Source organism: Danio aesculapii, chromosome 8, assembly GCF_903798145.1.
Source record: "Danio aesculapii chromosome 8, fDanAes4.1, whole genome shotgun sequence".
Classification (NCBI taxonomy): Eukaryota; Metazoa; Chordata; class Actinopteri; order Cypriniformes; family Danionidae; genus Danio; species Danio aesculapii.
The window spans coordinates 24438603-24465311 of record NC_079442.1 but is presented as its reverse complement, the minus strand read 5'-3'; the positions used below and the strand labels follow the sequence as shown (position 1 = coordinate 24465311).

At 34.6% G+C, this 26709-nt stretch overlaps 1 protein-coding gene across 2 annotated transcripts in view; it reads left to right on the top strand.

The window, feature by feature from the left end:
* The window catches only part of grid2 (glutamate receptor, ionotropic, delta 2), a 673181-nt gene that overhangs the window by 492685 nt on the left and 153787 nt on the right, over positions 1 to 26709 (top strand). For both annotated transcript variants that reach the window (XM_056463472.1, XM_056463473.1), the window contains exons 10-11: positions 2479 to 2676; positions 15352 to 15664. In XM_056463472.1, the coding sequence (XP_056319447.1) occupies positions 2479 to 2676; positions 15352 to 15664 (511 nt within the window). The remainder of the gene's footprint in view (positions 1 to 2478; positions 2677 to 15351; positions 15665 to 26709) is intronic.

The window sequence follows — 26709 nt, the reverse complement described above, 5'->3', positions numbered from 1 at the left end:
AAATGCTATATGTATGTGTAAATATTTTAAACAAATTCTATGTTATACAAAACATGTCAATAAATATAAAACACTCACTAAATATGTCAATGAAATGAAATAATATAATAATACAATTACTAAAAAGATAAGATGCATTTTAAGAACATATTAAGACAGTGACTGAAAATAAGCACAATAATCAGAAAATTATCGCTCAGTTTAACATATATGGGGAAAAATCTAACAAAGCAAACAAACAACAATAAATAAATAAAATTCAAAGAAAATGATATCAAATAAAGCAAATTATGTTTATTCCTCCAAACCTTACTTCATTGGTTACAACTTGTGCGAAAATTTGCTGCTCGCATGCTGGCAAATAGTCGCAAACGTGAGCACCTTCATATTTATTTGAGATTTTAAAGGTTCACAAACCGAACAGGGTCCTACGATCAGCAGACCAGTTGTTGCTGGAAGTCCCCAGATCTAGTGATAAACAATAGGGTGATCTTTCATTTTCAGTGGCAGGTCCAAAAATGTGGAAACCCCCCCCCCCCCCCCCCCCTAAACTTAAAACCTATTTATTTCGACTTGCTTTTGATATCAATGCTGTTTTTTGACACTTACAGTTGAAGTCAGAATTATTAGTCCCCCTTTGAATTTTTTTTTACATTATGATGTTTAACTAATGATGTTTAACAGAGCAAGGAAATTTTCACAGTATGTCTGATAGTATTTTTTCTTCTGGAGAAAGTCTTATTTGTTTTATTTTGGCTAGAATAAAAGAAGTTTTTAGTTTTTAAAAAAATATTGTAAGGTCAAAATTATTAGCCCTTTTAAGGTATTTTTTTCTCGATAGTCTACAGAACAAACCATCGTTATACAATAACTTGCCCAATTACCCTAACCTGCCTAGTTAACCTAATTAACCTAGTTAAGCCTTTAAATGTCACTTTAAGCTGTATAGAAGTGTCCTGAAAAATATCTAGTCAAATATTATTTACTGTCATCATGAAAAAGATAAAATAAATCAGTTATTAGAAATGAGTTATTAAAACTTTTATGTTTGAAATGTGTTGAAAAAAAATCCTCTCTCCGTTAAACAGAAATTTATAAAAATAATAAACAGGGGGGCTAATAATTCTGACTTCAACTGTATGTTCTTACCATCTTATGTGTTTTAAAGTTTAACTTTGTTTTTAATCCTGTAAAGCACTTTGGGCAGCCTCCTGGTTGTAATAAGCTGCTATATTAATAAAGTTTGTTTGATTGATTGATTGATTGATTGATTGATTGATTGATTGATTGATTGATTGATTGATTGATTGATTGATTGATTGATTGATTGATTGATTGATTGATAATGAATTAATTGATAGATTGATTGATAGATTGATTGATTGATTAAAAATGAGTAAATAAATATAACATCATGATAAAGTGCATCCTGGTAATTAAAATGAGTAGCTTTTGTAACTCCAACCCAGCTCTGCAAATTACATCTGATACAAAGTCATGAAACTTTGGGCATGCAGGCTGGTATGTCATTTCCAATCTGCTCACATGACATCAACTACAAGGTGCAGGTGATTGGTTGCGGTCACTTCAGCAGCCAGTGAGCTTGCTCCTCAACATTTACATGTCTCAGTGTTGTTTGTGCTAACAATATGCGGCACATTTTCAGATCCCTCCTTCACCCCACCTCCACCAGTGTACAGACCTGCTACTGTGGTTGCATACATGTTATTGTTGCAGGAGAAGTGTGTTTTCTCAGACAGCATGTATGTAAATAAACTGGCAGTAGCAAAACTTGATGCTTGTTGGAGCCAATAATCAAAGCAGCAGCAGCATAGCAGATCTAACCCTAACCCTGACCCTAACCCAAGATCAAATGCATCAACATTGCTATATCCATATTTATTACCATACTAAATATCTCCAAGAATTGTCACGACGACTTCATTATCTGCAAAAATTCACTCAAGCACCCCAAAAACAAACAAATGCATATTTACTTTCCCCACATTACCCTTGATTGGATATGACGTGGCACTAATTCCCATCTGACTTTTTTCCCCCCAGTATTATGCCACAGCTCATAAGGGGAGGTTAAAGCCAAGTGACATTAAGCTTCAGCCCATATACAGCCGCATTGCCTCCTGCTGAAAATAAAATCAAATTATGAGCATTAGCTAAGCTGCTGTAGGAGCTTATGCATCTGCTTCAGGTAAACACTTGTGTCAGCTCCAGGAACGGATCTGCCACCCTCAGAATCATGAACGTCAAGCTGTGTTCGCACTAGACTATTTATGATACCCTGCCGACTCTAAAACCGTTGCACCCGTTTACTTCAATGTCCGTAGGCATTACCATCCGACTTGTTGTTGTTCTGTGTGTGTGTTTTAATCCTCTTTGAATGTTTCTGTTGCTTTTGGCTAGTTAATTTAGTCTATTTATAAGTTGATATAATGATTTCTGTGTCATTCGTCTTTTCAGGAAGAACCATTTGTGATGGTGTCCGAAAATGTGCTTGGAAAACCTAAGAAGTACCAGGGTTTCTCAATCGATGTGCTGGACGCTCTGGCCAACTATCTTGGCTTCAAATATGAGATCTACGTGGCACCTGATCACAAATATGGGAGCCAGCAGGCGGATGGGACCTGGAATGGTCTTATTGGAGAACTAGTTTTTAAGGTAAGACATAATATTTTTGGAGGGTTTTTTGCATAATTCAGAATAGAGGTTTTGGCTCTCTTTCAGTTCTTTCAGTTTAGTGTGGTTTTAAAATAATCTTGAGCAAGACTATGGGAATTTGGATTGGAATGACAAGAATAAATAGTTACAGAATTGTATTGTTCTATCTATCAAAAGGTTTGTCTAATCTATCTGTCTCACTCAATTATCAAACTCTGTACTCAAACTCAAATATATATATATAGATATATATATAGATAGATATGAAAATCTGGCTAAAGACAGAGAGAGATATATTTTGATAGTCACAACAATGAAGATATAGACAGCGTTAGTAGATAGAATATGCCACAGACATATTGCCATATAGACATAAAAAACTAAATTATATATATATATATATATATATATATATATATATATATATATATATATATATATATATATATATATATATATATATATATATATATATATATATATATATATGTGTAATTTAGTTTTTAAGTCTATATGGCAATATGTCTGTGGCATATTCTATCTACTAACGCTGTCTATATCTTCATCTTTGTGACTATCAAAATATATATCTCTCTGTCTTTAGCCAGATTTTCATCCAATAGATTTATTTCCTTAATCCCCGTGCACACCGGGACACTTTTTGCTCGCGTTTCCCATCCACGTTTAACGCCTCGTGACTAAATAAAGGGCGCCAATGTGATCGTGCACACCAATGCGCAAAACGGCAGGCATAAAAGCATAATTTTTAAAGAAACACCTCATGCTTATTTTTTTGTTTTGACACACCACGTCAAAACTTTCTCCACCAATCAGATTGGCGTTTTTGTTCACATGCACGGAGCTGCCAAAGTTACAGTAAACAGCACTTAGAGGCACTCAAGCGCAAAACTGTCAATGCGAGTGCACATTGAAGAAGATGACTAGAGGTGATATAAACGTGGAGCTGCTTATTGCACAGGTGAACAATAATCATTTCTTCATTGCTATAGCTGGAGCTGCTACTTGGGAGCTGCTACTTGGACCATCCATGCTTGTTCGAATCGCCAGTAACTTTAACAAGCCTGTTAAATTTCTGTCTTTTTCTTCTGTGTAACAACTAGGTGTCAGAAGCTTAAAGTTGTGTAGCACCATCTAACGTCAAGGAGTGATTTTGCATACTCTTCTGCTCGACGCCAGTAAAAATCACTTCGGTTTGAATCCAGAAAAACGTCTCGAAAAAACGCTGACGATAAACGCAAATGAAAAGCATCCCGGTGTGTACGAGCCTTTAGTCTTTACAGATGAAGCTGTTGGAAATACAAATCTAATAATAAATTAAGCAAAATATTTTTTCAGTCTAACTTTAGTGCATTATTTGAATATCAATATTTTAATTAAAGGAATCAACAGTAATAATGGAATTATGGTAGACTTGAATGTCGCTGAAGATCATTCCCTGTAACACTCCTTCAAACTACATTTCCCACCATACCCTGCGTTCACACACCACTTTCAAGTTCACTCTGATTACACACACAACTGATGAACATTATCATTAATTACTTGGACTATAAATACAGATTTCATTCACAAATCAGTTGCTGAGTCTTGTTAGTCTTGCTAGGGATGGAGCGCATCTGACAGTCAGCACCGCTACATGTACTGATTGTTTTGAGGATTCCATAGGAGGAGCAATGGTGCCTGTAATGTAAAGGAAGGGAATCCCAACTTTTTATATTAATTTCAAAGTATTTTCGTGCCTAAATAAAATGAAAGCACAGAACAAATTCACATTTAAGAGCAAGGGGAGTCCTCTTGTGGTTCAGCGGTATCAGTTGCATATAGGAGGATCGGCTCTTTAATGTTTATATTACACATGACAGAAATATGGGAAAATCATGAGGTTTACGGGATGATAGGGGAATGGAATTGTAAAATTGGAGAGAATCCATTGAAAAACTTGAGGGTTGACATGAGCATGTATATGAGTAAAATGATATTTGTTTTATTGTATAGTCTGATAACACGTTTCTTCCAAATCTGACAAAATAACAAATGTTTTCATTTGTGTTTGAAAATCAGAGTTGCTCCACCAAATATTTATTTCTTAACTCTTCTGAAATTTAAACACTGGTATTGTGATGTAAACATGTCTGAAAAGATTACTTTTTTGTTGTTATTTTGATCAGTTGTTATTTTATGCTCTAAATGACAACATTTTTGAATTCAGAAAAACAAATGTCAGTTGTTTGCAGAAAAAAAAACTTAAAAAAATTAAAAATAAAATAAAGTTAGGTTTTATGTTTCCCAGTGGTGGGTTGTGGCTGGAGGGTAACGTAAAACATGTGCTGGATAAGTTGGCGGTTCATTCCGCTGTGGCGACCCCTGATGTATAAAGGGACTAAGCCGAAAAAAAATGAATGAATGAGTTATGTTTTACTCAAGCACTAAACTATAACTAAAACTGAGAATTCCCAAGTGGCCTCTTAATTTTGGCACACCTGTAAATCTATAGAAAATGGTAATTTACATGGCAATTGACTTACTCTAGAACACCCATTGGAAACAAAAACAAATCGCCACACTCAAAAAAAGTAAATCATTTTGGATAAATGGTTTGAAAACTGCTTCAATTCTCTTGGAATAAATCTGTCTAATATTTAAATTCCCAGACACACACAAAAAGCACTCAGTTTCTTGTCCAAGACACTGCAAATACTCATTAGTCTTGTACACTAAAAGGGATTGCTCTCCAACAGTGGCTCATTTATATCATCATTATATATAAATATATCTCCTTCTACCTAAAACTGCTTAATGGTAGCGCATTAAGCCATTATAGACATAACAGTAAAACTGCTTCCTAACAATTTGTATTCAGGACAATGCCATACAATTAAATAACTTGAAATCAATTGGACTCGAAAGAACCAAGTGCAAGACTGCTTACTGTTAGCGATGGTGAAATGGGAAGAAGAGTGTGAAAAAATCAAGGAAATGAATGGACTCAGCTGTACAAACACAAGTGCTCTGGTAACTGCGTAAACAGCATTCCTGATGTATATTCACAGCTTATATTGGGTGTTAGCACTTGCAATTCAATGCAAATCAGTGTGTGTCTGTAATATATAACAAACACGTCACTGTGCAATTTAGCTATCTTTAGCATTTTAAGTTTAGTTTACCGTGTTGTACTTTAACTTTAGCCTTAATGTGTTGTTTCCGTGTTAGAAAGCTGTACAATAAAAGCATTTTTTACACTGAGAGTACGAATGGTTGTATCATACAGAAAGTGTCCGCTATTCTAATCTAATTCATGTTAATTAATACAAATATTAAAGCTTCTGCTTTTCCTATTTACCAGTCTCTACTGTAACTGAGCGTTTCTTCCCAGACCAGTAATGCATTGCTTTCCTATTCTATATAAATGTCTGTCTCTCTATTTATAATCAGCTATATTTGTCTATCTCTCTGTGGCTCTTATTTATGTCTTTATATTTGTACATCTACTTCTCTATTTGTCTGTGTTTCTCTAACTGACAATATCAATATTTCAGTATAGCCCACATGACTTTATCTATGCTTTAAGTGTCGGTTTCTTGGTTTATGTTGTATGGTTTATCTGTTGTATTTCTCTGTATGTCTTCTGTGTTATATCTTTACACCAGTTTCTTTCTATCTCCATCTACTGTGTCTGTCTACATTGTCTTTCTATGCAGTATCTATCTGTGTTTTAATTTATGTCTGCTTGGTCTCTTTATCTACACAGCATCTGTCTGTATATGTACAGTTGAATTCAGAATTATTAGCCCCCCCCTGAATTATTAACCCCCCCTGTTTATTTTCCCCCAATTTCTGTTTAACTGAGAGAAGATTTCTTTAACACATTTCTAAACATAATAGTTTTAATAACTCATTTCTAATAACAGATTTATTTTATCTTTGCCATGATGACAGTAAATAATATTTGACTAGATATTTTTCAAGACACTTCTATACAGCCTAAAGTGACATTTAAAGGCTTAACTAGGTTAATTAGGTTAACTAGGCAGGATAGGGTAATTAGGCAAGTTATTGTATAATCACGTTTTGTTCTGTAGACAGTCGAGAAAAAAAATTGCTTAAAGGAGCTATTAATTTTGACCTTAAAATGGCTTTTAAAAAATTAAAAACTGCTTTTATTCTAGCTGAAATAAAACAAATAAGACTTTCTCCGGAAGAAAGAATATTATTAGACATACTATGAGAATTTCCTTGCTCTGTGAAACATCATTTGGCAAATATTAAAAAAAAAAATTCAAAGGGGGCCTAATAATTCTGACTACATTTCTGTCTGCTTTAGCTTTCTTTCCATACAGCACATCTCTGTTCATGTGTGTCTGTGTGTCTGATACTGTTTATGCTGTATCAGTCTGTCTTTATCAATGTCTAGCTACTGCCTGTCTGTCTCTATCTACCTATATCTTCCTTTCTCTACTGTATATGTCTGCCTCCCTGCACTTAAAGCAATTTTAAAATTAGCAGTAAATGAAAAAAAACTGGATGGTGTGGTTGCCAGAATTTTACTATTAAAAGAGAACAGTTTTGAATTTTAATTTTCACAATATTAATGCACATAGGATCTGAGGGAGGTTAATCCAGCCTCTCTCCATTCCCAAAAACAAACCATTACAATTGGCTAAGGTTGGCAATGAAAATTCGGAAAAGTGGTGCAACCGGTGTACAGTACTAAAGAGTCACGGAAATAAAAAAAAAAAACAATATTATTATACCTTTACCCTTATACCTTTTTATTAGTATTGACATCTACATTGTACCTCTATAATACACTGCCAAAAGCACCACTAAACCGATGTGGTGATGAGAAAATTAGGCAGTCCTCATCTGAAACTGCTTGTCCGGAAGCAGAGAAACATTAACATGTTAAATATTAAATGCGGTGTCATTGTAACACCATCATGGTAACACACATTCCACTAAAGTAATGCAATAAACATTATTTTTTTTAGATTAGATTAGATTCAACTTTATTGTCATTACACATGTACAAGTACAAGGCAACGAAATGCAGTTTAGGTCTAACCAGCAGTGCAATAGCAGCAAGTGCAGGATACAGGTATAAGTTATAAAGTGCAATTATAGAAAAACTATGGTGACATTTACAGATGGATGTACTATGAACATTATATACAGGTTGTATTAGCTATGAACAGATTTACAATAAAAGAATATATGAATATATGTATTTGTCATTAGATGAAGCAAAAGTCAAATGTATGATGAGAAACTGATGAGAAACAAGTTTACCTGTAGAATTTAGACAGTTATTTTACAATTTGTACGCTATTTTTAACAATAAAATTCAGCTACAATTTTTACAGTAGATTTACGTTCTTTAACTTTTTTATAGATTTAATTTTGTTAATTTTTTTTTTTTGCTGTGAATCTATGTCTTTCTTTTGTTTTGAACATTCTGTCTCTATCTTTTTATACATTATGACTGTCTATTCTTCTTCCAAAACTATGTCAATGTCTACATATTCTTCTTTTAAAAGTTATTCCTCAAGCATGTATTAATCCCAAATGCCCCACAGCTCTTTAATGTGTATACGTTTCTAAATGAACACCTTTATTGGCTTGAAAAATTGTTCAAACTTGCTTTTTCAAACTGCTTATTTAACATAAGTGGAAACAACACAATTCTTGAGATATTTTGGATTGGGACAACTTGTTTTATGTTGAATCGACTGAAACTTCTTAAGTTAACATAATCGATTTGTGTAGAGACAACATGATTGAATTGTGTGGAACTCATTTTATTGAGTGTGATAACTGGCTTGTCTATTTCAGTCACGTCCATAATGAATTAATAAATGTGCAAAAAAAAAAAGAAGAATCCAACATCCAAACCTTCAGAATATCATTTGACAAAATGACATTATAGTGGATTTTAAAACGCTGTCCATGTTTTATATGCAAAAGACAAATTTTCAAGTGTTAATACATTTAAAGCTGAACGGACCGTTTCAAAGTATTTTAATGATGCAGGATTATTTTAGCGCAGTCAGCACTGCCTTTGATTTGACAAGCATAATACAGTCTGCTGAATGCCTCAGACTTATATGCTTTCCATTGGCTTTCTCTAAATGTCTTGGGCTTTTCAATTTACCTGGTATTCCCAAACAGTCTGCACTGCTTTGATAAAGAAGAGTGCAGATTTCTTACATATGAATGAGGGGGAAACCTCATACCGAAATGTTGTCCCCTGACAGATAAACAAAAGGCAAATCTCGCAGCAGCAAGAGGTCAGATACACATTTTCAGGGCCATTACTCCAAACCTCCTGCTGCTTTCCATTCCACAGCTTTTTATTTTATTTTTCCTCTCACTTCAGCAACACACCTCCATCCCTACTGCTTTTCCAGTGCTTAGAATATTCCTCACTGCTGTTCGGTCAGGGGAACGGAAACATGAGGCACAGTGTACTGCCGCTTATCTTCATTTCCAGAGAGATAGAGCAAAACGCAAGGAAAATATTAAGGAGCTCTAATCCCATTGTTACAGTCTCTGTTGACACATTGTTTTCCAGCAACTTCACATCTGGGTGCTTTCATGATATACCAGACCTTTGATGTTTTATTGCAATCGGGTATTACTGCGAAAGAGGGGTTTTTTTATGTTCTAATCGTGTAAAAAAAAAAAAAGCTGTTATGACATGATATGACAGGCAGGAGCACTGCAGATGAAACAATCCTCATTTATAGCATTGTTCGGAAGAATTATATTATTGTTTTATCAATATGATTTATATTGTGGGGCAGCACGGAGGCGCAGTGAGTAGCACAATCGCCTCACAGCAAGAAGGTCGCTGGTTCGAGCCCCGGCTGGGTCAGTTGGCATTTCTGTGTGGCGTTGTGGCTGGAAGGGCATCCACTGCGTAAAACATTTAATGGATAAGTTGGCAGATCATTCCACGGTGGCGACCCCTGATTAATAAAGGGACTAAGCCGAAAAGAATATGAATTAATGATATTTTTTAGGAATTCATATTATTATATTTTGGATGTAAATATTAAATGAATGACTGAAGTGACAGTGAAGACTTTTACTTTATTACAAAAGTAGAAATACTTTTTTTTAACATACTATTCATCAAATGTTAAAATGGTAAATGGTAATCATTTTTAGCATTGAAAATATCAAGAAACATTTATTAAGTGTTAAATTAGCGAATTAGAATTATCATCAAAATGTAATACTGACAAACAGAACGATGGCTGGGGTAAAGAAAAACATATATATATATGCCATAATATTTCAATACATTAAAGTTTGTACTGCTTTTTTAACCAATCTGCACCATCCAGATAGACAGTGTATTTACACAAACACTCTTGCTGTGGCTGAAAGTTAACGAGAATTATTTATATTATTTATTAAATTTCCCATTAATTGCATTTTATGAACGTGTACCCCTACCCCAACTCTAAACCCAACCGTCACAGTAATGTAAAACCAGATCAGGATCTGGAGTCTTCTCTATAAGTATAGCTGATTAACCATGTGGATGGATTGCCAGCCTTAAAACCTTTAAAAGGCCCCTACTCTCCTATATCTATCAGCTGATAACCACTGATAATGCCCATTCAATCAAGTGATAACATTCAAAGTGGGTGCATGTACAATCAACATGTACATTCAACAAAGTACTGTATTTCCTTGTGCTGAACTTTTTACTCAAAATATGATCAGTCTACTATACAGTAGTCAACATTTGAAGAGGATGATTATTTATTATTATTATTATTTTTTAATCGTCCTTAGACAGGAAATGGTGTTATTCAATAGTTTTAGGACAACTTTGATGAAAGGTCTTTATCCACTTCAAAAGTCTACTACTGGCCTGACACTGGAGGTGCATAGCAGTACCTCAAAGAGCCGTGTAAAACACTCGTTGATACAATTACCAAACTGAAAGAAAAGCCAAATCAAACAAGATTTTTTTTGCAGCTTAGTTCAGTAAATACTATTTGATGTAGGGAGTGAGTTTTAAGGTAACTGAAACATGAAACGTTTGATCTTGTAAGATCAGATAAAATTTGATTCCATGTATGACCCCTTAAATTTAGGCCATAACTTGACAAACAGCTTTGTACATTCACATTAGGTGTTTCACTAAGACACTAGCATGCCAAATAAACTACTTCTGTTCTTATTTTAGTTATTCTTTCTGATCTGAAAGTGTAGTTTGCTGAAAGTCAGTCTGTCTGATGCTGTCAAATTTGTATCAGGTTTTTCACTGAGTATTATAACGTTTCAAAGACTCTAATCATTTTAAACAGGCTACTGCAAACTACTGCATCAAGTCAGTAGATTTGTGTGACCCCTGGTTCTGTATGTGTCGCCACATTCTGGTGTTACACAGAATAAACAAGAGTTAATAAAGAAAAGTTAATCGGCCTAAATTAAACATCAATATCATCTATATCTAAGTAAAAGTTTTTGTTACTGCATTCAGAAAGATACAGAGCCAGTTGCTGCTCTAAATTTATTTGCCCATATGTATCCCTTTATTTCATTCAATCTTGTCATTGATGACAGAACAGCCAATCACAATGATCTTGTGTTTGGAAAACATTCGAAACAGTCAATCTCTTAAAAACAGGCTGTCATTCCTACTACGTTGTTTTGTAATAAATCATATTTTTCTTGCCTGTCAACTGCCAATTGTCAGTGTCTCGTACTTACCAGTGCAGATTTTTACTCTCATTTGGTGCATTGCGAGTGTTAATTTTTGGCCCTGGGTGTAAGTCTTAAATTTAATTCATAATGAACTAAAAAGCATCTTAACAAGTCTTAAATTTGACTTGATGGAACTTGCAGAAACTCTAAGGTCGAGACTTGTTGTGTGGATTAACACTTGTGAAGTGATCTGGGCGCCGGATGCTTCTCTAACCCTACTCAAACTCAGAGGTCTCGCGGGGGTCTCTGATCTCTGAAGGTGGTCAGGAGGGTTAATGGGAGTCAGAAAGGAGACTCCAGGCTCTCGCCCTATGATAATGATGTGCCTTTGTTCTGCCGATGGTAATGTCTCCTGACAGGAACTCTTTCAGGCTACAGAGGTCTCATCTAATCTCACCGCTGCGCTGAACACCTAGTCACAATCATTTCCAGAACTGCCAGAAAGAAAGACAACACAAATTAGACGTTGTTTAGAATTTAAAAGCCTTAGAAATAATTTCAGGCAGCAGACATTCACTGGAGCAAAGATGATATTTTTATTTATTTATATTGCGATTGAGGACAACAAAGATTGATGTGTATTTGCACGTGTACTGGTTTGACATAATGGAAACGATCATCTGTCATTAAGCTGATTTCTTTTTGCAGATGGGTTTGCAAATGGAAATAGATTTTTGTGTTTCAGTATGTTTGTGTTCAGGTGTTATGGAAAAAAAAACTCTTTCATTTGTTTTTCATCGTATAAATATGCAGTAATGTTTAATCATTTCATTTTATACAGTTGTATTTATGCAGGTTGCCCAATAAACTCAGGTTAGATTGTGTCCATGTATCATAAGGAGTCAAATTTGTTATACAAGTGTACTATGAAAGCATACTGTAGCTTTTAGATGTAAAAAACATTCTGTTTTGAAACTGAGCTGCAAAAACATCTTTCAAACGTCCACAAGTTTCTGATTCCTCCAATAAAATATTTAGCTGTATCTCATTTTACATTTAAAGAGGGCATTTATTCAAGTCTTTAAAAGCTAAGTAGTAATGGATTTTTTTTTTCGGATTTCAGACATTTTCATTCAATAATTTATTAAGTGGAAAGTATGTGTTTAAAGGTTCCTAATTTTTCCTGGAGGTCTCCTGCATAATGTTTATGATTTAAAAAAAAAAAAACCTTTACATTTTTCAACGCAATCCCAAGGCAATTAATTACCTTTTGATAATTCATTTTAATTTGTACAATCTCGGTTGGTCAGAGAGGTAGGGCTAGGGGTGGGATTTGGGGGCACTTCTCCTTTTTAAAATGTTACTCATTTGTACAAATGAAACTGTATGAATTTATAAAAATTAACCACTTTTCTGACATTACTTAAAATGGTTACATTTCCTCATGAGAAAAGGCTGACATTTTCTCATATAATACATCGCAGCATCACCTCTTATCTTGGAAAGTCTGAAATGGTTGGTTCAAGGATCTGTTTTCTCTCAGCCCCTCCCTTCTTTCAACCTGCTACGATCTAATTGGTCAGATCATTTCAGCTCACAATAAGCAATGATTGATCCTAGAATTTGAGCCCATTCAATTTCATTCTTTAGAAGGGAATTTAAGTGTTCCTTCAATGTCAACTACACAAACCAAACTCTTCCATGTCTCAGTGTTTTAGAGTCCAGGTAGGCTTTAAAGGGTCATGAAACCCCTCTCTTTTGGTTCAAGTCTACCTCAGAATTTTTTCAAAAAATGCTTCATGATGGGCGTGGAGCACTGCGAGCAGAGGGCGGAGTGGGTGTGGCCAGCAGAGCAGTGGAAAAAAGGGGAGCGAAACATTGTTGTCAGTTGGCTCACAAAATGAGACACAAACCGTGAGGAGACGCATGGTTTTATCGTTTACAAAGTTAAAATGCAATGAAATAAACAGTAATTTAATACCCTTCTATATGTTATTCATAATTTCATATACACATAACCACAATCTGTTTAATCATTATAAAGATTATCATGTAAACACTATAAATGAGGATGCAAACAAAATGGATAGCAGTGCAGCAGGTCTTCTGCCCTATCTATTCCAACCATTAACCCTGCCGGTAATCTGGAAGATTTTAAACATAGGCGAACGCAGCAGTATGGATATAGGCGATATGTCTGAATGGTAACGAACTTAACTGATAAAAGTCCAAGTCCGCCTTTCTCCAATTCTTGTACAGCTCTCCCGACAAAAATGCTTGCTGCACACAAACAGCTTGGCGGTATCGGCCCTGTCAACATTGCAGGGAAACACATGCAACAAACCCTGCGAATCATGGAAACAAACACATATTATGTTATGACCCTTCATGGACAGCTAAATACTGCTTGCCGTACGCAGACACTGTCTCACCCAGTCATTTGTAATCACAGCTTGGCAGGTCTGCCTTCCCTTTAGAAAGCACATGCTCTCATGGATAATTAAGAAGCAGCGTCTTCTCATAGGATAAGAAAACTCCACTATGAATAATAATGAGAAACCGACACATCATCACTCCACTAGCAGATATGCGCCCAAAAAATTATTTTAAACCCGGAAGATGAAATTAGCTGACAAAAGCTCAAAATTATCCAGTTTACCCCACAATTAAAGCTGACAGGTGCTAAAGTTGTCCTAACTGATGCTCAACACACAAACCTGTTAAAATCTCAAAAAAAAAGTACTCAAGGGTGTCTTGAACCTTTAATCACACCATGAGCCGGCATTAAGCAAATTAATTTTGGAATTAATTTTGGTTACAAACTTACATAGTTTGTACGAAAGTAAAACTGAAAATACTTGTGGCTTATGAATTCAGAATAAGTTCTTGCTTTTTGGGAGAGTAAATCATTAGACTTAAATCTATAAAACATTGCAACACACGTCATGATAATATCCCTAAACATCTTAATAGTGTGATTTATTTATTTATTTCACAACAAGGGACAGTGTACATTAATCAGCGTTCTCCAAGGACATACTGTAAATGTACAGAACCCAAATTAGCCCAAAGACTTCAACAGTGGTCCCTTATCCAGATATTAAAGGCCATACCAATAAAAATACTAATTCAATCTTTAAACAATACTCACAGTACAGCAACATTATCAAAAAGCCTACTGTTCACAATGTAAATTATTAAGGGGTGTGACAATGGCGGTGATGACGACATGGAAACAGATTAGATCCAAGTGCAAGAAGTTTAATAGTTCTCAGCTAACAAACACAAATCACCAGGCTAAATCGGAGTCTGTAAGAATGCAAGTTCAGAGTAACAAACAGAAAGTCCTCCAAGGCAACCAAGGCAAAAACAGTAATCCAAAAATCAGTAGTCAACAAAAACAGGCTCAAAGGTCATAACAGAAAAGCTGAACAAAACAGTGAGAAAATGCTCGGTAAGGCAGCAGATACTGGCAATACTTCGCGCTGAGAATTTGGTGTGGCCAGGTTAATATGGCCACCAAACAGGAAGTAACCAATGAAGAACTGGCAGTCAGAATTCAGGTGAGGGCTCCCTCTGCTGGCTGGATGAGTTGTTGTCAGTCCTCTTTGTTACAAGGGGTCATTTCTTAAAATTATACTTAAATTATTTAAAAGATGCACATTCTCTAGTAGATTGTGGTATCAAATTGCACTGATGCAATGCTGTAAATGAAAAAAAAAGTTTATTATTAAATAAAGAAAACAATATTTGGAAGTAGTTTATATTATTTATTATTGATTATGTTTTATAATTGATCTATAATGGATCATTGATTATTAAAGCCTGATTCTGATGTAATTTGGTTTTTTTGAAAGCTTGGATAGCTTTATAATCAAAATTATAAATCTGAAAAGTCATAAACCTTATTCTTTGCATGATCTGTTTTTAAATAAAATGTTTCTCTGTGTGTGTGTCTGTTTGTGTGTGTGTGTGTGTGTGTGTGTCGGTCAGAGAGCAGATGTAGGTCTGTCAGCCCTGACCATCACTCCTGAGCGGGAGAGCGTGGTGGACTTCACCACCCGCTACATGGACTACTCGGTCGGCGTGTTGCTGAGGAAGGCGGAGAGGACGGTGGATATGTTTGCATGCCTGGCGCCCTTCGACCTGTCTCTGTGGGCATGTATAGCGGGCACGGTTTTGCTGGTGGGCACTCTGGTGTATCTGCTCAACTGGTTGAACCCTCCCAGACTGCCGATGGGCTCTGTCTCCTCCACGACCCTCTACAACTCCATGTGGTTCGTCTACGGCTCTTTCGTCCAGCAGGGTGAGTCCATGTCTAAGATTTTATTTGTGCTGGAGGAAGAAAGGAGATACAAGAGCGAGGAAAAAGTAGAGATGTAGAGAACAGCGGGGCAGAAAGATAATTTTAAGTGCTTACTTTCTTTTTCAAGTGTGTGTGTGTGTGTTTTGTGCAGCAGAAATTATATGTAACGAAAAGAGAAAAAATACTGAGATAGAGTCAAAGGAAGTTTGAAAATTATACGCAAATCATATCTGCACTTACTGGCTTTCTTTGAAAATCTTAAAGGGTCAAAAGCTTTTTTTTTTGGACAAAGGATTGAGAAATACAAAACTGTGAGCTAGAAATGGAGGGGTAAGCTTTAGAAAAGCGAAACAACAGATGAAAGATGAGAGTAGAATAGTCAAGTGTGTAATTCACTGGAAGGGTTTTGTGTCCTCAACATGTTGAGCGAACAATTCATGTCATTAATTATCAGCAATATTTTGGCATGTTTTGATACAGACTGCTTGCAAAGGCCAATTCCAGTGTTACGGGTGTGACATCTGCAGTCACAATGCGTAATGAAGCTTCTGAGAGAAATGACTAATTAAAACAGTCCATTTTCACTTTGCCAAAATCTCACTGCAGAAAATGATTTGCGATATTGGCTTTTTGAAGCGTTTGCTACTTGTGGATGTTCTGTGACCCGAGATGTACCCTTCAGAGGCAACAATACCTATTAAAGGATTTTTAGTTCTTTCTGGACCAGATTTTTTCATGATTTTTTATGATTATTGTCCTTAAATATGTCTACCCAAAAATGTTAATAATCAGAATTTATTCTGCCTCGTGTCATTTAATTGTTTGTTTGTTTTTTAATATTATTATTTCTTGTGTGGAAAACAAGAGAAGATATTTTAATGAATGGTAGTAATCAAACAGTATGAGTTCCCTTTTTTTATTGTATGGACTGAAAGTACAATTGAAGTCAGTGGGGAACCAAAGCTGGTTATCAGCATTCTTAAAATGTATTATATTTGTGAGAGCAAATCTCTGAGAGCAGAGCTCTCTCTGAGTCTACAGATTTTAAAGAAAATCTTAGTATGATGGAAACATTTTTTTTTTTTTCCTGTGAATGAAGTTGAGTTTTCAGCTACTCTTGAATGTTGTCAGAAATTTGGTGTTTCAGATGGGTTGGAGAAGATAATTCCACTAGAATGGAACGGAGAATGAACATGTCCTGAAAAGAGATGTGCTTTCTCTGTAATGATACCATGAGGAAGTGCTTGCAAATTGTAAATCTCTGTAATATCTCTGTAAAATATTTTGGCCATATTTGAGCTGTACAGGCTATAGCTAATAAACAATGGGCCTGTCCGATGAATGAATGGACAGAATAAGTATTCTGTGGTGCATGAATTTATGAAGTAATGTGTGCATAAATGTGCTTTCAGTAAAATTCTATTACAAGTCCTGGAATAAAAGAATGTGTAAATTATCATTCAGACATGTGTGGATATTACTATGGGAAAGCTTATTAAAAATGTAAAGTAAAAATATTGTACCCATCAAACAAGGCTGATTATAAAGTGCCTTCCTGTGAATTGTAATTTGTAATTTTTTCAACATATTTTTAAACATTTAATTTATTATATCTTTGCCGTGATGACAGTTCATCATATGTTGCTAGTTATTTTGCAAGAGACTAATATTTAGCTTAAAGTGCAGTTTAAATACTTAAGTAAGATAAATAGGCAAGTTTGGTTAATTAGGGAAGTCATTGGACAATAGTGGTTTGTACTGTAGCCAATCAAAAAAATTAAAGGACAAATAATATTGACTTTAAAAAATATTTAAACATTTTGAAAAACTGCCTTTATTCTAACCTAACCGAAATAAATAGAAAGGAAGAAAACACACCATTATTGTAAATCAGGGGTCTCAAACTCAAATTGGTGAGGTGCATATCAGTGACTGTCAATTCACACAAGGGCCGTTTTAACATTCAAGCACAAAAAAAAGTGGAAACCTGATGTAAATGGTGCACTCAGACATTCTTTTCCAGAGTATGTGCAGTCAAAGCTCCTTTTTGGTTCTGTAGTTTATATCGCTATGAAAATACTACAATTTAATAATAGGCATAATAATAATAATAATAATAATAATAATAATAATAATTATTATTATTATTATTATTATTATTATTATTATTATTATGTTCCAATCAGTCAGTCGTTGCTTAACCAAAAGTTTAACACATAGCGTGAGACAGCAGAAAGCAGATTGGGTAACTTTAGTGACTTTACTGGCAATTGTTCTTCTCAATTTCTTCATCTTTTGTAAAACTACAAAGATTTACTTTAACATGTTCAATTCAGCCAGCAGTAAAACTTTACTAATGCACATTTTTTATACAAATCTTAATATGCATATGAGGAAAATGTATCAAATGAGGACATTTGAATTGAATATTAGCAAAATGATCATATTAACACCACCAGCATAATGTGTAAGCCATGAAGACTAATCAAATGACCCTTGAATATTTAGGGGGTCAAAACCACAAGTGGCTATATGCGACTGCACAACAGTCATAATAATTCTAAAATGGATTAAAAAAAAAATTTTGGTGGGCCGAATCTTATGATATATTGACATCAGTTGCGGGCCGGAGGGAGGAAGAGGGAGGGCTGCAAATGGCCTGTGGAATGACAGTTTGAGACCCCTGTTGTTAATACTGTGAACGTGTTCTTGCTCTTAAACATCACTTTGGAAGTATTTAATAAAGAATGAAAAATTCACAGGAGTGCTAATAATTTTGCCTTTAACTATATTGGTATGCACCTTGTGTGTTGGATAAACAATAAAATGTCCTTTAAAAAAAGTATATTAGACATCATTAATACAATAAAATAGAGGCTTAAATGAGGTTTTGTTCCATGGGTAAACACTTCATTATCCCATGGTAAGGTTGACATTTGCATGGAATTGCACTTAACCAAAAATCAGCGAATTTACATGAGCGGGTTATAATGATGATGATTATAATAAGACAGCCTAATTGCTCTCTTGTATCTGGGTCCATTTCTGTTCTAATTGCAATCTATGCTTCTTTTTGAAGCGCGCTCATTATGGTGAGAAATCAGTTTATTAATGCACTTTCATCAGACCACTGAACCGAGTTTGGTGTCTTCTTAGGATGAAATTGTTTAAATGGAGCTGATTACATGCTGTGGAACAAACTGCGGCACTAGACGCAAGCAAACAAACATGGAAACCTGTGCACACAATTGCTCTGTGTGCTTACATGTGTTCCCCCAACCACTTAAAACATCACTATTATCCTTTTGTCTTGCCATGCTGTTTGATGTTGTGTAGAGAGCTGGTGGTACAAATGCACCCAATCTCTGAAACAGGAGAGATGTGAGTGCGAGGGAAGGGACGGAGCTGGAATTGCATTGCTAGAGTCGCTGTCTTTGATGAGTCACTTTCATCCGGCTCATGCAGACCTCTGACTCTCGCTTCTTGACTTTTTGTTTTACATATCCTCCCTAAACAAATATCGCTTCCACATTCCTTTCTTTGCTGTTGTGTATCTTATGTAGTGATAGTTAATTGTACTGTGGACTGCATGTTTTGGCTAGTCTGTTTTTTTTTTTTTTATGATTAGAATAATGGTACATTAGTTAATGTTAGTTTATGTATTTACTAACATTAACAAAGCATTATTAATCTTATAAAACATTTATTATTCATACTTCAACATTAACCAATGCTTTATTAAAATCTAAAGTTCTGCATGTTAACATTTATGCACTGGCAGTTAAACGGAACTAATGTTATTTAACTTAAAGAACATTACGTTAACAAACATAAATAAATATCGTAATAAATGTATTACTTATAGTTTGTTCATGTTAGTAAAGACATTAACTACACTGTGAAAATAATCTGTTATTTTATGTTTAAGGAAAAAACTTAAATAACTGCCTTTAAATTACAGAAATTTACTGTGAAATAACAGATAACAATAATTCCAAAAATACAGGACACTGCTGTAATTTAATGTCCATTGTTTTACATTTTTATTTTCCAGCACCTCAGCTACCAGAAAAAAAAGTAACAGACGTTAAATTACGTAATTTAAAAATTTTTTGCTGTAATTTTACAGTAGATTTTCTTATGCTTAATATAAATATATATTGAAACGGACAGTGAAGGTTACTGACAGGAAAGTAATGGCAGCACATAGATGGAAAGGGTTGGTAAAGGACCACGAGCCGGGAATCAAACTCAGGTCGCCATGAGCACCACGCTGCTATATGTCGGCGCACTTAACCAATAAGCTATTGGCAGCATTGAGCTTATAATATTTAATATAGAACCGTACATAAATATTGTGGAAAGTTACATAAAATTGTACATTTTGAAGAGTGTTATTATTCAAATAATCAGTCATAAATGCAAAACAGTGTTTTAATAATTTATTCACCTAAAATGAGCATGACTGCAATAAAATTCAAATAGAAAACTTTGTTCAAAAGACAAAATTAGACAACTTCAACAACACAAAATTCAGTTTGTTTATAACTGCAACAATATAATTTTTTTAAAAACCTTATATCACAGCTGGCACAATAGACAAAAGAGGGTGGTGATGCATTTCAATAGTAATCAGCATATTAAATTCTTTAAAGTTTTTAATATTTATTTTTTTAAAAATGTATGTAACATTAACTAATGGACTATTATTTTAAAGCGTTACCATTTTATTAATTTATTTATATTATTTGCATATTAATGCAGCTCATGGTGAAATTATAGGAATTATGCAGAATGGGTCCAGGCATAATCAACAGTATAAAGTTGAGTACACAAAAATATTCTTGTAAAAATTAAATAAAAATCTGTCCTTGAATTTTCCCTGATGACATTAGGAAGTAAAACTTGCAGCATAAAAATTATTTAGACTTCATAACACAAAATAGTTTTTGTGAATGAGTGTGTGTGGATGTTTCCCATTGATGGGTTGCAGCTGGGAGGGCATCCGCTGCGAAAAACATATTAATTATTATAATTATTGTTGTTGTTGTTGTTGATTTTGTTGTTGCTGTTACTATTATTTGTTTACATATATTATTTACTAGTACTTGTTTTTTTATGTTGTAACAATCAATATTCATTCATTCATTCATAAAAAAAAAATCAGCTTCCCCTTTCATATTTTATATCCACCCACAATAGGTCTTATTCACTTCAATTGTAAGCGCTGTAGCAAGTTTAGATTATTAGCATTTTTATAAAAAAACTGTGGAAGTCTAAATAATTAGTGGTAATCAGCATTAGGCCCCGCATGCTGTTGATTAAGCTTACATTGTATTTAATGTATTGTATTGTTATTTCTATGTGTTTAAATGGCCGAAAACAAAAGCTGCTGAGAGGCATTGTGTTAAATGAGCAGTTTTCCATTCACATCTCTTTTTTTTTTTTTTTTAAACACAGATTTGTAAAGCCTATGACAAAGATACCACATGCTGAGCAAACTAAGCCACAAGTTGGTTTTAAATGGTTTGAAATTAAATGATTTATTTTATTATTTAGTTTTTACGTGTTTTAAATCCCAGAAGATTTTTTTTTTCTGGAAACATTTCTTCGTCTGTGTGCATTTGCAAGATAAATGTGTAGATTTGTAATTAATGCTAAGTTCCCTGATGTCTTAAGCTTACTAAAGGAACCACTTTAATTAACTGAGAAAAAGCATTTGTGCTATAAGATCTTTGAAGCCACCCGCTGATCTCTCCATAACCTTTCGTGCATGAACTGTAGCTTGGTAATGAACTGTAATTCACTTTTTTTCCCTCTGTAATCCTGAAAAGCACTTTTGATAATAGTGTTTTTGTTCTTTAGTCACTGCAACCACATGCATAGTTACCTGAATATGCATTGTTGAGTTGTTATTTTTCTAAAATAATTTGAAACCACTTTCAGCATGGCTTCTATAGAAGGTCTTCCAGAGCTTAAAGGGCATCTATTTTACCTCTTTTACAAGATGTAAAGAAGACTTCTGACTTATCTGTAAAGTTTCAGCTCGAAATACCCATCAGAATTTTTATTATATAATGAACAATCTGCCTATTTTGGTGTCTGAGGGCTATGTAGCTGTTTTTGTAGCCTAAAAACAGTTTAAATCCAGTTGTTTAAATCCAAATGATATGGTTCTCACCGCCCACTGCTCTGACATGCATGTCTAGTACTCATGCATTACTTCTAGGGCTAAATCCATGAATTAGGTCTAGGTACACCCCTCCCCTCGCTCTTTACTTTCGTCCACAACACGCCCCTACCCCATACAGCCCCCACTCCCCATTCCCTCCTCCTCTCCTGCGATCTCGACTTGTAATACTGCACTCATGACATTTGTCATTGATATAACAGCACAGGTAGTTGGAAGATTTGTGTAAAAGGCCTGCCGCCACAGCTGGAAAAAATCCTAGAGGAAACATTAAATTTGATTGCGCAAATGTTACGTTACCTGTCCCTCCTCTGGTAACATGCTGGACCCGTCACTGCAATATGTTCTGAGACCTTGAAATTTGCAAATTAAGCACTAGTTACTTCAGATAAACAGCCGTCAGTGATAAAGACAGACACAAATAAAGGTCACTAGTCAAAAATACCAAGTCAATTTATTTGATGTATTTGTGGTGGAGTCTGTTCAAGCCTTTCTTAAATGATGAGTCATACACAAGTGCCGTTTGCAGTACACACACACACACACATGCGCATTTATTGAAACCATGCGGCCATGGTGATTATAGCTGAATACATATCGATTTTACTCACTTTATTGCAAACATGCACTGTTTTCAAAATGTTTAAAACGTATTAAATTAATTATTGAGGTGTTGCTGATCATAGACACTTGTTACATATGTTTTAATCCCAATTTCTTAGCAAAATGTTCTGTGAACATGTTCTGTGACATGGCACCTGTCAATCAGTTTGGTGGGCAGGAAAAGTTTACTCTTACGTCACGTTGTGACAGGCTTCAAAATCAATAGGATTTGGATCCTATTTTAACATTAGTAAATTTTTAAAAAGAGACTTGTTGTATTTATATCACGCCAATATGACAGTGGACATACTATACCTACACACAGTTCTGTCCAAACAGCTTACAAAAGTTTATTTTCATCATAGGTGCCCTTTAATGTTTTTAGTAAAGCCCTGAATGTATATTTTTTGCCATATGTTTCCCACAAATTTTTCAAACCCAGTAGTTTTGTCTCAAATAAAATCACTCAAAGCTGCAATCTGCTCTGAGAATCAGACATATAATTGTAGTTTATTCTGCAGGGGGGAAAAAAGGAAAAAGAAAGCTCATTTAAATTATTGCTCAAGCCTTCTGTTGTGCAGACAGCCCCAAAGAGAAATCTGCCATTCTTACTAAACCTGCACATTTTGGATGACACAGCCATTATTTTTCCTATAAGCATCTATTTTAACAGTCGACTAATTTCAAAACAGTTATTAAAAAAGAAATTACCATTCTAAAGTGGAAACAGCTTCTAAACCATGGTCATTCAAGATCTGTTTACTGTACACCTGCACTGTAAAAAAATGGTTCATTGGATTTGCTTAAAAAATTTAAGGTAAGTGGTTGCAAACAATTGATATGGGCTGAATTTAAAGAAACAAATTAAGTTGAACATTACTCAATTCAATTTGTTTGTTTAAATTCAGCCTTATCAATTGTTTACGATCACTTCCAATAAATCCAATGAATAATTTTTTTTCAGTGTGGTAACTTCATACATTTTCATGCATTTGGCCACAGAAATTTGTCTACACTAAACAGATTTTATTCATTTATTCATTTTCTTGTCAACTTAGTCCCTTTATTAATACGGGGTCGCCACAGCGGAATGAACCGCCAACTTATCCAGCACGTTTTCCAGCCGCAACCCATCTCTGGGAAACATCCACAAGCACTCATTCACACTCATACACTATGGACAATTTAGCTTACCCAATTCACCTGTACCCAATTTACTGTCTTTGGACTGTGGGGGAAACCTGAGCACCCGGAGGAAACCCACGCGAATGCAGGGAGAACATGCAAACTCCACACAGAAACGCCAACTGACCCAGCCGAGGCTCGAACCAACGACCTTCTTGCTGTGAGGCGACAGCACTACCTACTGCGCCACTGCATCACAGATTTTATACTAATCTTCAAATCCTACACTAAATGCATATTTTATTAGGTTAACTTGATTAAAGCATCAGTTACAGCACATTTAATTTAATTCTTATTCTTTTTTCTTCTTTTTTTTACAGTAATGTAACCTGTATGTTTATATAATTGTTTATTCTGCATACAAATTGTTGTACTATTGCTACAGAGTATTTTGTACCTCACTCATGTTCAAGGAAAACATCAGCACAAGCACACAAAGGGGGCTTCATGATTATAGGCTATATTATATGTCATTAAAGACCAAATAAAACATCTATTTTTATTTTACATATATGTACATTCATTTGTATAACCTATTTTTTTCCAAAAACAAAGCATAACAAAACATATAATTGGTTATTAATTTAACAATCAAATTTTATCACTTAACAGTTACTGGCTGGTCAAAAATATAATGAAAATGGGGGAAAAAAAGAAACAACATCTCAAAATGTCATCTGTAGCATTGTGTTGTGTTGAATCAATAGTGTGGATATCATAGTCATTATTGTTTAGATACTGTAGGAATGTTGTAGGAGTGTTTTCATCACTTTGCTTTGATGTAATTCTTTACAATGTAACAGCCACTGTATTTAACTTTAAGCAAGGTCTACTTTTTTAAAACTCTTTTAAAAAAGTTTTTTACAACTAATTATTTAAATAAAATACCATAAATAATACAAAAACACAGTCACACACTATTAATTACATTTAAAATATTGATTACATTTTGTCTGATTATTGTTTACTGGAAATACATTGCAACAATTATTATTAAATTTATTAATATTATTGAATTTTTAAAAATTAATTAATGCATTAAATTTTATGAAATAATTAAACTTTTTACTGGATTTATTAGTCTAAGTATACTATTTCATATGGGAGAGATTATGAAATGGGTGGCATTAATTATCTCTTTTTAGTATTAGTTTGCTTTGAGTGCATACTATTGACATAACATTAACAATGAACAGCACGTGTTGATATAACTTTAATGTTTAATAATAAAAAAAAATGCCATGAATTATAAGCATACAGTATATATTTTCCTTACAAGCTTGTAAATAATAAACATTACTTTCGTTCACAAGAGATAGCAGTTTGAGTACAAACTCTGCAAGAGCACACAGATAAAAAACTGTGTCAGCAGTTATTTCATAATCTACACTGACAAAAAAAACATTATTAATAGTTCTGACAATATGCCAGTTATTGCGGACTCTGTCACAGTGATGTATTTGCTGTTTTGGTTGGTAGCTTCCGGACAATGTATGCTTTTTTTCAGCATTTTTTAAATCTACTCCTTAGCCTGTTAAACAATACAGAAACCTTGGCTTTAAACGAATGATGCCATTTGTCAAGTCAGAAGGCTTCCCTGTTATTTATTTTGTCCATTTGAAAACATTAGACTTTCAATTTATTAACTGCTGTATTATTAATATTAGACAGTGTTGCGGATGTGAAATGAAAAGATTACATTGTATTCCTGTAATCTGAAGATTACATTTTAAATGAACAAATTTTTAATACTTTTTTTAAGATGACAGATGAATTTATAGTATTGACAAAGATGTCTTCAATAAAAGTGAATGTCCAGTTCTGCGTTGTCAAATAATAAATAATTATCAGTCCTGCATATTAGTTATCAGACACATAAACATGTATATCATTTGTAGTAATTATTTTTTAAAAGTCTATATCAGACTTCAGTGTCTTGCAAATTATTGAGATTCTGTGGCACACTGACGCAAAGCACAGCTCAGTCTGCATGTTGTTAGACACACATACACACACACACACACACACACACACACACACACACACACACACACACAGTCGATGAGTGCAACTTCTCTGCCATTTCCCTCAGGTTGTGTTCACACATCTGTTTAACTCACTCCCTTGCTCCTCAACCCAAGCCTTACATGCATATAAAAAGTGTAGCGTCACAATGAATATGAGAGCCACGGGCCCCTATCAGTGCTTTCATCTCGGCTCTTCTCTCTTATTCCTTTCATCTTCATTCTGACTGAGCTCCCCCTCACTCCACCATCAAAATCTGAAGTATGAAAAGCACATACTCCAATGTTGGAGATTTCACTCTCTCCTTTTTTCAGCCGCGTCATACGTCAGTCTGAAGAGAGACATTATAATGGCTTTGAAGAACCCTGTTTTTGTCTGACACTTAGAGAGTGGAACAGAACAAGCTATTTTTTCGTTTTTCATTCTTTTCTCTTTTTTTCCATACCACATGTCCTTTGCCTTATCGCTGACACACAGAGACCCGGTGCTGGGTTTTTTTCAGGATTTGCTATGACTACCATTAGCTTTAATCTGTACAACCACTGGCAAACCGGCACACAAACAGCCTCAGTGGCTTGCGGGTTTGCGGGTTCCTGGTGTTTCAGCACACAGACGGATGCTCACAGACATGGACAGGGAAAGTCAAGCCCCGGATGACCCTTAGTCAAAAAATTAGACAAACCGAGATGTACTTTGCAGGAACTCAGCTCAAATCCTGTCGCAAATATTGCCTTCGAGGGGGATGCAAGCTTTGAAAGCTTTTAGACTTTTTTTCTTTTAAAGGCCAGGGATTTTGAACTTTATTTTTTAGGTCAAGGACCTCTGCTGTTTTTTTTCTATAGAACTGGGATATATAAAACTTTCTATTTCAAACTTGGGCTATAACAGCATTTCTTTTTACAAATTTGCATTTTTTAATAAATTTGACCTTTATTTAAAACACATTAAAACAACCAATATAATGCACAATAACATAATCTGTTAAAATAATTATTAATATTGCACAGTCACATACTATTAATTACATTTTAAATATTGTTTA